General features: G+C 52.3%; 1 protein-coding gene across 2 annotated transcripts in view; it reads right to left on the bottom strand.

The window, feature by feature from the left end:
- Nucleotides 1-834: 834 nt before the first annotated feature.
- Nucleotides 835-14,695, bottom strand: part of gla (galactosidase, alpha) — a 42,069-nt gene continuing 28,208 nt past the window's right edge. The window contains exons 4-7 of one of the 2 annotated variants that reach the window (XM_085994240.1): nt 7,713-7,804; nt 6,245-6,442; nt 5,185-5,382; nt 835-3,870 (exon numbers count right to left, since the gene is read on the bottom strand). In XM_085994240.1, the coding sequence (XP_085850366.1) occupies nt 3,553-3,870; nt 5,185-5,382; nt 6,245-6,442; nt 7,713-7,804 (806 nt within the window). In that variant the 3' untranslated portion in view covers nt 835-3,552. The remainder of the gene's footprint in view (nt 3,871-5,184; nt 5,383-6,244; nt 6,443-7,712; nt 7,805-14,695) is intronic. The other variant, XM_085994249.1, reaches the window with a different exon arrangement.

The raw sequence follows: 14,695 nt of genomic DNA on the forward strand, positions 1-14,695 counted from the left end.
TTTTTGAATAGTGGGGTAACATTAGCTACCTGCCAATCCATGGGTACTGTTCCAGATTCCATCTAATGTTGGAAGATGATCAGCAATGCATCTACTATTTCTAGGGTCACTTCCTTAAGTACCCTAGAATGTAGATTATCAGGCCCTGGGGATTTATCGGCCTTCAATCCCATCAATTTCCCCAACACCATTTCCCTACAAATACTGATTTCTTTCAGTTCCTCCCTTTCATCAGACCCTATGTTCCCTGGCATCTCTGGGAGGTTATTTGTGTCCTCCTTTGTGAAGACAGAACCAAAATATGTATTTAATTTAATCAGGTTAGGCCATTCAGGACGGAGATGAGAAATTTCTTCACAGAGGGTGGTGAATCTTTGGAATTCTCTACCCCAGAGGGCTGTGGAGGCTCAGTCATTGGGTATATTCAAAATAGAAGTCGATAGATTTCTGACTAGTAAGGGCATCAAGGGATATGGTGATAGGGCAGGTAAATAAAGTTGAGGCAGAAGATCAGCCATAATCTCATTGAATGGCAGAGCAGGCTCAAAGGGCCGAATGGCCCACTCCTGCTCCTATTTCTTATGTTATGAGCCACTTGTTGATAATGATTGGGATGCTACGGAAAGACGCCACAGGGCAATTTTACGACCCTGGGCTCTCAGTGGGCACGAGAAAGCTACATCATGTAGTTCTTTGACCCACTCTCCCAGAATCCAGCTTCACATTTGGAGTGCAAGGCTGCAGGTCACTTCAGTTGGACAAACGCCACCCCGCTGAAAGGGGTAAGTCTGGGGGTGGGGGGACAACATTTAGAAAACAAACAAATGAAACGAATGAGAGTGGAGATTGTACAATTTAATAAAATATTTGAGAACACGTTCGTTCAGAACCAGAGTCATTTATAAACCCATCACAAAACAACAAATTCCATAGCAAATAAATCACCTCTTCTGTAGTAAGACTATTGATTGTCTAAAATCACCATCACCAATAAATAGCTGCCAGCAGACTGCGAAGCCGCAGCGGAGACCCGAGTAGCGGGAGTCGATTATGAGGCATCGGCTGCCTCCTGAGACTGGATGTGTGTGGGGTGCAGCAAGAGTCAGTGGCAGGGCAGCATCTCGCTGGGGAAAGGCGTCGAGCGGGGTACCACAGCGGTCGGTTCGGGGCGGCGAGCGGGGTACCACAGCGGTCGGTTCGGGGCGGCGAGCGGGGTACCACAGCGGTCGATTCAGGGCGGCGAGCGGGGTACCACAGCGGTCGGTTCGGGGCGGCGAGCGGGGTACCACAGCGGTCGGTTCGGGGTGGCGAGCGGGGCACCACAGCGGTCGGTTCGGGGCGTCGAGCGGGGTACCACAGCGGTCGGTTCGGGGCGGCGAGCGGGGCACCACAGCGGTCGGTTCGGGGCGGCGAGCGGGGCACCACAGCGGTCGGTTCGGGGCGGCGAGCGGGGCACCACAGCGGTCGATTCAGGGCGGCGAGCGGGGCACCACAGCGGTCGGTTCGGGGCGGCGAGCGGGGCACCACAGCGGTCGGTTCGGGGCGGCGAGCGGGGCACCACAGCGGTCGATTCAGGGCGGCGAGCGGGGCACCACAGCAGTCGGTTCGGGGAGATGAGCAGGGCACCACAGCGGGCGGTTCGGGGCAGCGAGCGGGGAACCACAGCGGTCGGTTCGGGGCGGCGAGCGGGGCACCACAGCGGTCGATTCAGGGCGGCGAGCGGGGCACCACAGCAGTCGGTTCGGGGAGATGAGCAGGGCACCACAGCGGGCGGTTCAGGGCAGCGAGCGGGGCACCACAGCAGGCGGTTAGGGGAAGCGAGCGGGGCACCACAGCGGGCGGTTCAGGGCAGCGAGCGGGGCACCACAGCGGGCGGTTAGGGGAGACGCTGTTCTCTGAAGTACACAAAGGATTTGGAGGGAGGGATGGTCTCACTGGGTTGGGAAATATTTGCAGGGCTATGGGGAAAGAGCAGGGCAGTGGGACTAACTGGATAGCTCTTTCAAAGAGCTGGCACAGACATGATGGGCCAAATGGCCTTCTCCTGTGCTGTACGATTCTAGGAAAGAGGAACAGTGTACAGACAACAGGGGAGGGGTCTGGGGCCTAATCTGTCAGCACAACACACAGCAGGTGATACAAGAGATATAGGAACATGGGCTGTCTATCTGGGGCAGTTTATAGGGCAGAAATAAGGGCATTGAATACAAAAACAAAAGTCATACTGAACCTTTATAAATCACTGGTTAGGCCTCAGCTGGAGTATTGTGTCCAATTCTGGGCACCACACTTTTGGAAGGATGTCAAGGCCTTGGAGGCCACAGAGGAGGGTTACCAGGGTGATACCATTGATGAAGGAATTCAGTCATGTGGAGAGATTGGAGAAGCTGGAATTGTTCTCCTTAGAGCAGAGGAGGTTAAGGGGAGGCCTAATAGAGGTATTCAAAATTATGAGGGGTTTTGATGGAGCAAGCAGGGAGAAACCCTTTCCTCTGGCAAGTGGGTCAGTAACCAGAGAACGCACATTTAAAATAACTGGCAAAAGAACTAGAGGGTAAATGAGGAGACATTTCTTCAGAGGGTTATGATCTGGAATGCACTGCCTGAAAGGGCGGTGGAAGCAGATTCCATAGGACTTTTCAAAAGACGATTGGACGTGAATATGAAGAGAACTAATTTGCAGGTTTATGGGGAAAAAGCTGGGGAGTGGGGTTAAATAGGACAGCTCTTTCAAAGAGCCGGCACAGGTACGACAGGCTGAATGTCCTCCTACTGTGCTGTAAGATTCTATGATAGGCTCCAGAAGCGATCAGTTTGCTCAAAGCCCCCTCCACCGAGATTCCAGCCCTGGGCAACATGCCATGGGCAGGGAGGGTTTCCTGGTCTCGGAGGGAGCATGAATGAGGGTGAAGTAGTTGGGATTGGGCTATGAGGAAAAATGGAGAGTGCTGGGCTGTGTCTATTGGAGATTTAGCACCTCAGTCCAACGTGAAGGTCCCGGGGGGGGGGGGGGGCGGCGGGAAGGGGAGAGGAGAGAGCGGGGATTGCGGGTGGGCGAAGAGAGGGGGACAGCAAGGATCTTTGAATATATACCGCTGCCCGGGTTGGTACAACTGTAAACCCAACACAAGCCGCTGCTACACACACAGCACGGACTGCTCCAACAGCAGACACAGGGGACCTTTGACCTGGGGCGAGCATGCTCTCTATACAGACCACAACCCCTCACTGAAAAAGCTCCTGTGCCTCATTCCCATGCCCCGATTCCAGGAACATCAGCAACCGACGCTCCCAATTCTGGGCACCGCTTATTCAGTGCATTTAAATATTAAAATTTGTGAACAAAAATTACAAATTAAAATAAGCCTGCCTCTTCGGAGGAATCACTGAACCCAGGCACTTGCAGAGTTAAATTTAAATTAGTCTACGCTGATACACTTGACAAGAGTTTGAAACATCTAAAAATTGGCAGCACCAACCATTCGGTGGCGAGCGTAGACTCCAAGAAACACACAGCAGACTTAGCAGAGCACCTCGCCCAGCAGCGCAAGTTCACAGCCTGGATCTAGTCCGCATGTCCCCCTCCACTTTGAGCGAGGGGCGCGTGCTGTGAGGGAAAACAGTGAAAAGGACAGTGCCAGTGGGATTCACCCAGAAGTCCAGCACAGAGGTCAGGACCTGGATCCCCCGGAATTGGAAATCCGGCAGGATCTGTGTGACGAGGCACTCCTCCTGGCAGGCCTTGCCATCATCCAGGCCGAACATGACGATGGAAAACTTTAGTGGGCCCCCGATCTCCGCCCGGTTGACAATAGCATACGCGAATCCTCCACCCGCCAGGGGTCGTGACCACAACTCAAAGTTATGTTGCTGAGGAGGCAAGGAAACGGTTAAACAGTCAACGCTAACACTCGTGGGCCAGGCACACACACTGACACAAAGGGCAGGATTTTCATTGGGCCGTGGAGGCGGGATTGGAGGCGTGTGGAGGGTTAAAATCCCGAAATCAGGGGTCCCGACCCCATCCCGCACCCAAACCCGCCTCCATGCCAGTTTCAAAGGAGGCGGATACCCGTCCCGCACTGGGACCCACCTACCCGAGGCCGGAAGGGATTAGTGCCAATTAACTGCCTGTTAACAGGTAGTTAACAGGCCGTTTTTAGCCTAATCCCTATTAAGGTTGAAGTGTGGGATTCCCGACGGCTCCAAACCACGCCAAGTTAGAGGAGTCAAGCCGTTGGGTTGAAGGACTTGGAAGAATCGAGATTCGGTGTTCAGGTGAGTGATGTGTGCATGAGCGCAAAGGTAAGTGTTTGGTGTGTCTAAAGTGATTAAAGAAGTTTTACATACCTTTTCAGCCTTCCTTCCTTTAGGTCTCGGGAGTCCCTCATCTCACCGGCACAGAAAGCAGAATGGCTGCGAACTGTCAAAAGTGACAGCCTGCAGCTTTCTGTGGAGGAGAGATTTGTAACTGAGTCTGTGGAGAAGGACTCACGTTAGAAGTAAGACTGTCAGTGTTTAACAGCTTCAAACAGCTGTGAAATGCTGATATTTCATCTGTCAAAACCTCTTGACAGATGAAATTTCAGTCTGTAACATCACCTGTTGCCGGGTGGCCCTTAATTGGCCTGCTGGGCAGGCTCAACAAGGTCAATCAAGTTAAAATCGCGTGGGTTGGCCGCATCTCAATGGAGGTGGGACTACAACCCCGAAAGTTGTAGTCCCGCCTCCAACCCAACTCCTGAAAGAAAATCCTGCCCAAAGCCTTCATCCAGGCACTTCACAGGACTCTGGCCACTCGATCACAGTCTCTCCAGATTCCATTTTGCAATCCCCTCGCCCCAACTCTCTGCTCACAAGCCGCCCTCACTTTCCTCAGCGAGGGCAGCCATTTTGAATGACGACCCTAGACAGGAAGCAAGATATTCAGCTGTAAGTGGCATCACAGCTGATGCTGCCCCTCAGTCGACGCCCACACAGGTGTATTTCCCAGCAGGGGTGACTGGGACTGGCGAGCTCAGCCACACCCACCCAGCGCTGGCAAACTGGGCACATGGCGCCAGAAAGATACGCTCAATTCTGCGATGGGTTAATCCTGCATCGCCAGAGGCTTCCGGAAAACCCTGGGTGGGGCCGAACCTTTAGTGCAAAGGGAGGGAGTGAGGGGGTGGGTCCGTTACTCACTTTGCTGATACGCTGGCCTTGAATGCCCAGAGGATCCTGGTTAATGGCGATGATGTATCTGTTCTGAAGCAGAGCCTTAGACTGCGGGTCAATGTGGCGGAGATCATTCGACATCAGCAGTGGGGCCGCCATTATGGCCCACAGCACCATCTGGGTGACCTGCTGGTCACGGCTCAGCCCAAAGTTACCGATAATCAGCTGCCAAAACAAATACAGGCATCACACTCCGAAACCAGGGCAGGGTCCCACCCTGAATCGGGGGTAGGGGGTCTGAGTCACACACTGAACCCTGGGGCCGCGGGTCCCGCCCGGGGTCACGGAGAGGGGGCCGCGGGTCCCGCCCGGGGTCACGGAGAGGGGGCCGCGGGTCCCGCCCGGGGTCACGGAGAGGGGGCCGCGGGTCCCGCCCGGGGTCACGGAGAGGGGGCCGCGGGTCCCGCCCGGGGTCACGGAGAGGGGGCCGCGGGTCCCGCCCCGGGTCACGGAGAGGGGGCCGCGGGTCCCGCCCCGGGTCACGGAGAGGGGGCCGCGGGTCCCGCCCCGGGTCACGGAGAGGGGGAGGCGGGTCCCGCCCCGGGTCACGGAGAGGGGGAGGCGGGTCCCGCCCCGGGTCACGGAGAGGGGGAGCGAGGGCCCCACCCTGGACCAAGAAGGGTTGGGGGGGGGGGGTGGAAGTCCAAGTCCCGCCCTGAACCCTTGTGGGGGGGGTGGGGGGCGCGAGACGACGGTCTGGGCGACAGCCAAACCATGGGGGGTGGGGCAATAATTCCACCCTGAACCAGGGGGAAGGGCAAGAGTCCAAGTAACACCCCAATGTGGGGAGTGGGGCTCTGGCTCCTGCCTCGAACCAGGCGCGGGTCTGAGTGGCAGCCTGGACAGGGTGCGGGGTGGCGAGGGAGGTCGGTGGTCCGGTGACACCCGAACCTGCGGGGGAGGGGAAGGTGTGTCTGTGTGACGCCCCGAACCAGGGCCAGGGGGTAGGGTCCGAGGCCAGCAGTCCAGTGGGGGCTCCGTTTTTATCCAGTAGCTTTACAGTGACGCCAGTCAGGAACACACGTACCATATCGGGGTCGTTCCAGCCTCCGGGACCTGCTACTGGAGCAATCACACTCTGGTGGAGGGCCGTCCAATCGATGATACTTTTGAGGGACCCCCACGAGTCGCTAATGTCCCCATGGTTTCTCCAGTGGTTGCAGTATTTACTGATCTCCGTGTAATTGGGCTGGAAAAAAACCCGGAGAGAATCACTGGCAAATTCCTAAAAGGAATTGAATTCGGCATCACCATCGACTCTCGCAGTACCAGCTAATTGTTCCCTCCCAATGTCTGTGCTTAACAGCACCACCCACTGTGGTACTGACCCTGGCAGAGCAGGACCCTCAGTGTGCACCTCATCTCACCCGGAGAGGCAGCAGGGCACTGGGGATAGGGGTCTTACTATCAATACCACCCTTATTAGAAAGTTTGCACAGAGTAAAGCTCCCTCTACACTGTCCCATCAAACACTCCCAGGGCAGGTACAGCACGGGGTTAGATACAGAGTAAAGCTCCCTCTACACTGTCCCATCAAACACTCCCAGGGCAGGTACAGGATGGGTGAGATACAGAGTAAAGCTCCCTCTACACTGTCCCATCAAACACCCCCAGGGCAGGTACAGCACAGGTTAGATACAGAGTAAAGCTCCCTCTACACTGTCCCATCAAACACTCCCGGGGCAGGTACAGCACGGGTTAGATACAGAGTAAAGCTCCCTCAAACACCAGCCTGCGACCGCTCATCAGCTAGTAGAGGAAGGGCCGATATGGAGCTCGAAACTAAGGGTGAGAAGTAGCTGGATTATCAGCAAAAACACAGCGAGTAACAACAGATGCTGGTTGGGAGACTGATAGCAAAAAGGGGCTAGATTTTTATCAGAAGAGTGATAGTCAGCAATGCGAAATGGTTGAGTTTTAAATATAAACTAGAGCCAAGCTCACCAAGGCTTCTTTGACAGCACCTCCCAAACCCACAACCTCCACCACCTAGAAGGACAAGGGCAGCAGGCGCATGGGAACAGCACCACCTCCAAGTTCCCCTCCAAGTCACATACCATCCTGACTAAGAAATATATCGCCGTTTCTTCATTGTCACTGGGTCAAAATCCTAGAACTCGCTCTCTAACAGCACTGTGGGAGTACCCTCACCACACAGACCGCAGCGGTTCAAGAAGGCGGCTCACCACCACCTTCTCAAGGGCAATTAGGGATGGGCAATAAATGCTGGTCTTGCCAGTGACACCCACATAACAAGAATGAATCAATAAATTGTATGGCGGAGCAGGCTCGAGGGGCTGAATGGCCTCCTCCTGTTCCTGTGCAACAGGCTCAAGGGGCTGACGGGCCTCCTCCTGTTCCTGTGTAACAGGCTTGTTCCTGTAGGTCTGGGCGAGTATACAGGGCCCGTTGTGTTTGGAAGCATGGTGTACGTCGATTGCACTGGGAGCAGCGAGAGACCGAGGAAGACACCAATCCTGGCAGGTGGACAATACCTTCTTGAAAGGCCACATGTAGAAAGGCCACTCGCAGGAGTACACGATATCTCGCCCCGTCTGATTCAAGGCCAACGACATGTTCATATAACCTGAAAACCCAGAGGACATGACGTACAGTTAAACATTTCACTACTAAGAAACGACCCGACCCTCCCCATGCAGATAGAGTAGGAGAGAAGAGCGGGTCTTGGGTTTCCCTCTGCCTCTCAAGTTCTCTCGATTCCTCACCTAAAGGACTACAAATGAACACAAGGACATTTCTACAGCGCCTTTTGTGACCGCAGGACACCCCAAAGCTTTACAGCCAATGAGGTATTCTTAATTGTAGTCACTGTTGTAATGGAGGAAATGCAGCAGACAATTTGCGCACAGCAAGATCCCGCAAACAGCAATGTGATAATGGCCTGATAATCTGTTTTAGTGATGTTGATTGAGTGATAAATATTGGACAGGACACTGGGGAGAACGCCCCCGCTCTTCTACAAAATAGTGGCCGTGGGATCTTTTCCATCCACTTGAGGGGGCAGATGAGGCTTCGGTCTTGAACCCACAACACTCGGATTCAGAGCAGAGAGTCAATCGTACAAGGCGATTCCTGGCAAGGTGTCAGTTCCACAGAAGCAGGGAGCCTCCAGTCATTCACTCAAGCAGACATTCTTCTTACATAAGCCCAGAAGGTGTGATGTGACCAGAGCAAAGGGCTCCGTCAGCAAGGGCACCATCCAGTGATCAGAGGGAGGAGCCCTGGTTAACAACCCCTTCCCTTGCCGAGGGCTCCTGGGCCAACAGCTGCACCAGCCAACTCAGCACATACAGGGATCAGGCTAGGGACTTATAGCCCATAGAATCTTACAGCACCGAAGGAGGCCATTCAGCCCATCATGCCTGTGCCGGCTCTTTGAAAGAGCTGTTCAATTTAGTCCCATTCCCCTGCTCTTTCATCGCAGCCCTGCAAATTTTTCCTTCAAGAATTTATCCAATTCGCTTCTGAAAGTTATTACTGAATATGCTTCCACTGCCCTTTCAGGCAGCGCATAATTCGCTACGTAAAAAAAAAAATCTTAAATCTGTGTCCACTGGTTATCGACTCTCCTGCCAGTGGAAACAGTTTCTCCCCACCTTGGAGCAGGAGTAGGCCATGGGGCCCCTTGAGCAATAAAATCATGGCTGAACTTCTACATCAACTCCACCTTCCTGCCCGATCCCCATATCCCTTCATTCCCAAAAATCTATCAACCTCAGTTTTGAATATACTCATCGACTGAGCATCCATAGCCTTCTGGGATAGAGAATTCCAAAGCGGCTGGAATACAAAGGGGAGGAAGTTATGCTCAGTTGTACTGAGCTCTAGTCAGAGCCCATCTGGACACTGCGTCCAGTTCTGGGCCCCGCACCTCAGGAAGGATAGATTGGCCTTGGAGGGGGAGCAGCGCAGGTTCACCAGAATAATACCGGGGCTTATAGGGTTATATTATATTATGAGGACAGGTTGCATAAACCCGGCTTGTATTGCCTTGAGTTTCGAAAATTAAGGGGTGATCTGATCGAGGCGTTTAAGATTAAAGGACTTGATAGAGTAGAGAAACTATTTCCTCTGGTTGGGGGGGGGGGGGGGGGGGGGGGGGGGGGGGGGAGTCCAGAACAAGGGGGCAGAACCTTAGATTTGGAGCCAGGCCATTCAGGGTGATGTCAAGAAGCACTTCTTCACACAAAGGGTAGTGGAAATCTGGAACTTTCTCCCCCAAAAAGCTGCTGAGGCTGAACATTCAATTGAACATTTCAAAACTGAGATTGATAGCTTTTTGTTAGGCAAGGGGATTAAGGGTTACGGAACCAAGGCGGGTAAATGGAGTTAAGATACAGATCAGGCTCGAGGGGCTGAATGGCCTCCTCCTGTTCCTATGAGGAACAGTGGAACAAATTCGTTTGGCAGTGAGGCTTTTGGAGAATTGGTTAAAAGCTGAAGACTTCTATTTATTTAGCATGGTCAAGAGAAGAGTTAGAAGGCTTATGTAGAGGTTACGTCACTTCATCCTGGAACTCGCTCCCTAAAAGCACTGTGGGAGTATCTTCACCACATAGACTGCAGCAGTTCAAGAAGGTGGCTCACCACCACCTTCTCAAGGGCAATTAGGGATGGGCAATAAATGCTGGCCTTGCCAGCAACGCCCACATCCCTAGAATATATAAAATAAAGAGGGTCCAAGGAGAAGTAGAGAATAAAGTCATAGAGTTATACAGCAAAGAAAGAGGCCCTTCGGCCCATCGTGTCCACACCGGCCATCAAGCCCTGTCTATTCTAATCCCATTTTCCAGCACTTGGTCCGTAGCCTTGTATGCTATGGCATTTCAAGAGTTCATCTAAATGCTTCTTGAATGTTGAGGGTTCCTGCCTCTACCACCCTTTCAGGCAGTGTGTTCCAGATTCCAGCCACCCTCTGGGTGAAAGAGTTTTTCCTCAAATCCCCTCTAAACCTCCTGCCCCTTACCATGAAGCTATGTCCCCTGATTATTGACCCCTCTACTAAAGGGGAAAAGTTCCTTTCTATCTACCCTATCTATGCCCCTCATAATTTTGTACACCTCAATCAGGCCCCCCCTCAGCCTTCTCTGCTCTAAGGAAAACAACCCCAGCCTGTCCAGTCTCTCTTCATACCTGGGCTGGAGCACTTCAGCTAACATCCTGCTGAATCTCCTCTGCACCCTCTCCAATGCAATCACATTCCTCCTGTAGAGTGGTGACCAGAACTGCACACAGTATTCCAGCTGTGGCCTAACTAGCATTTTGTACAGCTCCATCATAATCTCCCTGCTCTTATATTCTATGCCTCGGCTAATGAAGGCAAGTAGCCCATATGCCTTTTTAACCACCTTATCTACCTGTCCTGCTGCTTTCAGGGATCTATGTACATGCACACCAAGGTCCCGCTGATCCTCTGTCCTTCCTAGGGTCCTACCATTCATTGTGTATTCCCTTGCCTGGTTAGTCCTCCCAAAATGCATCACTTCACACTTTTCAGGGTTAAATTCCATTTGCCACTGTTCTGCCCATCTAACCAACCCGTCTATATCATCCTGCAGCCTGAGGCTTCCTTCTTCGCTATTTACCACTCCACCAATTTTCGTGTCATCTGCAAACTTACTGATCATACCTCCTACACTCATATCTAAATCATTAATGTACACTACAAACAGCAAAGGACCCAGCACCGATCCCTGCGGTACACCACTGGACACAGGCTTCCAGTCACAAAAACAACCTTCAACCATCACCCTCTGCCTTCTGACACTAAGCCAATTTTGGATCCAATGTGCCAAATTGTCCTGGATCCCATGGGCTCTTACCTTCTTGACCAGTCTCCCATGTGGGACTTTGTCAAAAACCTTTCTGAAGTCCATGTAGACTACATCAACTGCACTACCCTCATCCACACACCTAGTCACCCCCTCGAAAAATTTAATCAAACTGGTTAGACATGATCTCCCCCTAACAAAGCCATGCTGACTATCCTTGATTAATTCTTGCCTCTCCAAGTGGAGACTAATTCTGTCCCTCAGAATTTTTTCCAATAATTTCCCTACCACTGATGTTAGGCTCACTGACCTGTAATTCCCTGGTTTATCCCCACTACCCTTCTTGAATAATGGTACTACGTTAGCTATTCTCCAGTCCTCTGGCACCTCCCCTGTGGACAGAGAGGCTCTGAAAATTTGTGTCAGAGCCCCTGCCTCACAGAGCAGCCTGGGATACATCTCGTCGGGGCCTGGGGATTTATCCACTTTTAAGCCTGCTAAAACCACTAGTACCTCCTCCCTCTCAATGCTATTTTGTTCAAGCATATCACAATCCGACAGTGGCGGCGGCGGCCCTGTGGGGAGCAGGAGCTTGAGGATATAAAGAGGCGACAGAGCAGGTAGGCCCCACAGCGGCGGCGCACCTGTGTGGAGCGGGAGCCTGAGGATATAAAGAGGCGACAGAGCAGGTAGGCCCCACAGCGGCGGCGGCCCTGTGTGGAGCAGGAGCTTGAGGATATAAAGAGGCGACAGAGCAGGTAGGCCCCACAGCGGCGGCGCACCTGTGTGGAGCAGGAGCTTGAGGATATAAAGAGGCGGCGGAGCAGGTAGGCCCCACAGTGGCGGCGGACCTGTGTGGAGCGGGAGCTTGAGGATATAAAGAGGCGGAGGAGCAGGTAGGCCCCACAGCGGCAGCGGAATGTGTGGAGCGGGAGCTTGAGGATATAAAGAGGCGGAGGAGCAGGTAGGCCCCACAGCGGCAGCAGACCCGTGTGGAGTGGGGGCCTGAGGATATAAAGAGGCGGAGGAGCAGGTAGGCCCCACAGCGGCGGCGGCCCTGTGTGGAGCGGGAGCCTGAGGATATAAAGAGGCGGCGGAGCAGGTAGGCCCCACAGCGGCAGCGGCCCTGTGTGGAGCAGGAGCCCGAGGATATAAAGAGGCGGCGGAGCAGGTAGGTTTACCAATCTTCGAGCTCAGAGGGAGGGAGAGAAGTAAAAAGTAATCGAAGTCTGACATCACCAGAAAGCAGGTAAGTGATTGGTTGTTGAGTCTTTCTCTTTCTCCTTTTTTCCAAACTTAAATTTTGTGGTTTATAGTTTATAGGGTGTCTGTGGTGTAGTGGGGACTGCTAGTAAACCAGGGCCCTTAAGTATATCATTTAATTGTAGTGTAATTGGTGGGATTGATTTGATTTAATTTAATTTCAATTAATTAAAGGGTAAGTCATGGCAGGAGAGCTTGGCCCCGTGGTATGCTCCTCCTGCGCTACGTGGGAAATCAGGGACACTTCCTGTGTCCCTGACGACCATGTGTGAGGGAAGTGTATCCAGCTGCAGCTACTGACAGACCGCATTGCGGCGCTGGAGCTGCGAGTGGATACATACTGGAGCATTTGCGATGCTGAGGACATCGTGGATAGCATGTTTAGGGAGTTGGTCACACCGCAGGTAAAGGCTGCACAGGCAGGAAGAGAATGGGTGACCACCAGGCAGAGTAGTAGGCGCAGGCAGGTAGTGCAGGGGTCCCCTGTGACCATCCCCCTCTCAAACAGATATACCGCTTTGGATATTGGTGAAGGAGATGGCTTATCAGAGGACGGCAGCAGCAGCCAACTTCCTGGCATCGTGGGTGGTTCTGCTGCACAGGACGGGAGGAAAAAGAGTGGGAGAGCTATAGTAATAGGGGATTCTATTGTAAGGGGAATAGATAGGCGTTTCTGCGGCTGCAAACGAGACTCCAGGATGGTATGTTGCCTCCCTGGTGCAAGGGTCAAGGATGTCTCAGAACGGCTGCAGAACATTTTGGAAGGGGAGGTGAACAGCCAGTTGTCGTGGTGCATATAGGTAAAAAATGGGATGAGGTCCTAAAAGCTGAATATAGGGAGTTAGGAAGTAAATTAAAAAATAGGACCTCAAAAGGTAGTAATCTCAGGATTGCTACCAGTGCCACGTGCCAGTCAGAGTAGAAATAGAAGGATATGTCAGATGAATAAGTGGCTAGAGGAATGGTGCAAGGGGGAGGGATTCAAATTCCTGGGACATTGGAACTGGTTCTGGGGGAGGTGGGACCAGTACAAACCAGACGGTTTGCACCTGGGCAGGACCGGGACCGATGTCCTACGGGGGAGTGTTTGCTAGTGCTCTGGGGGAGGGTTTAAACTAAAATGGCAGGGGGTTGGGAACCTGAGCAGGGAGACAAAGGAAAGGGAAACAAGGATAGAAGCAAAAGAAAGGAAGGAGAAAAACCAAAAGTGGCAGTCAGAGAAATCAAGGGTTTAAATCAAACATGGCCACAGTAAATAATAATTCTAAAAGGTGCAAGAATGTTAAAAAAAACAAGTCTGAAGGCCTTGTGTTTTAATGCGAGGAGCATTCATAATAAGGTGGGTGAATTAGCTGCGCAAATAGAGGTGAACAGATATGATATGATTGGGATTACGGAAACATGGCTCCAGGGTGACCAAGGCTGGGAACTCAACATCCAGGGGTATTCAATATTCAGGAAAGATAGGCAAAAAGGAAAAGGAGGTGGGGTAGCATTGCTGGTTAAAGAGGGGATTAACACAATAGTAAGGAAGGATATTAGCTCTGATAATGTGGAATCTGTATGGGTAGAACTGAGAAATACCAAGGGGCAGAAAACGTTAGTGGGAGTGGCATACAGACCGCCAAACAGTAATGTGGAGGTTGGGGATGGCATTAAACGGGAAATTAGAGACGCGTGCAATAAGGGCACAGCAGTTATCATGGGTGACTTTAATCTACATATAGATTGGGCTAACCAAATTAGTAACAATACTGTGGAGGAGGAATTCCTGGAGTGTATACGAGATGGTTTCCTGGACCAATATGTCGAGGAACCAACTAGAGATCAGGCCATCTTAGACTGGGTATTATGTAATCACACACACACACAGATCACACAGAAACCCCACAGTGCAGATAGAGGCCATTTCGGCCCATCGAGCCTGCACCGACACATATCCCACCCGATCCCCGTAACCCCTACACCAACACATATCCCACCCTATCCCCGTAACCCCACGTATTTAATACCCCTAACACTAAGGGTCAATTTATCATAGCCAATCAACCTAAACCTGCACATCTTTGGACTGTGGGAGGAAACCGGAGTACCCGGAGGAAACCCACGCAAACACGGGGAGAATGTGCAAACTCCACACAGACAGTCACCCGAGGCCGGATTTGAACCCGGGTCCCTGGCGCTGTGAGGCAACAGTGCTAACCACTATGCCACCGTGCTGCCATGAGAAAGGATTAATTAGCAATCTTGTTGTGTGAGGCCCCTTGGGTCGGAGCGATCATATGATGATAGAATTCTTCATTAAGATAGAGAGTGAAGTAGTTGACTCAGAGACTACGGTCCTGAATTTAAATAAAGGAAACTACGATGGTATGAGGCGCGAGTTGGATAGGATTGATTGGGGAATGACACTCAAAGGGTTG

Source organism: Somniosus microcephalus, chromosome 1 (assembly GCF_052327205.1).
Source record: "Somniosus microcephalus isolate GS21.2 chromosome 1, FLI_Smic_1.0, whole genome shotgun sequence".
In the NCBI taxonomy this organism is placed as follows: domain Eukaryota; kingdom Metazoa; phylum Chordata; class Chondrichthyes; order Squaliformes; family Somniosidae; genus Somniosus; species Somniosus microcephalus.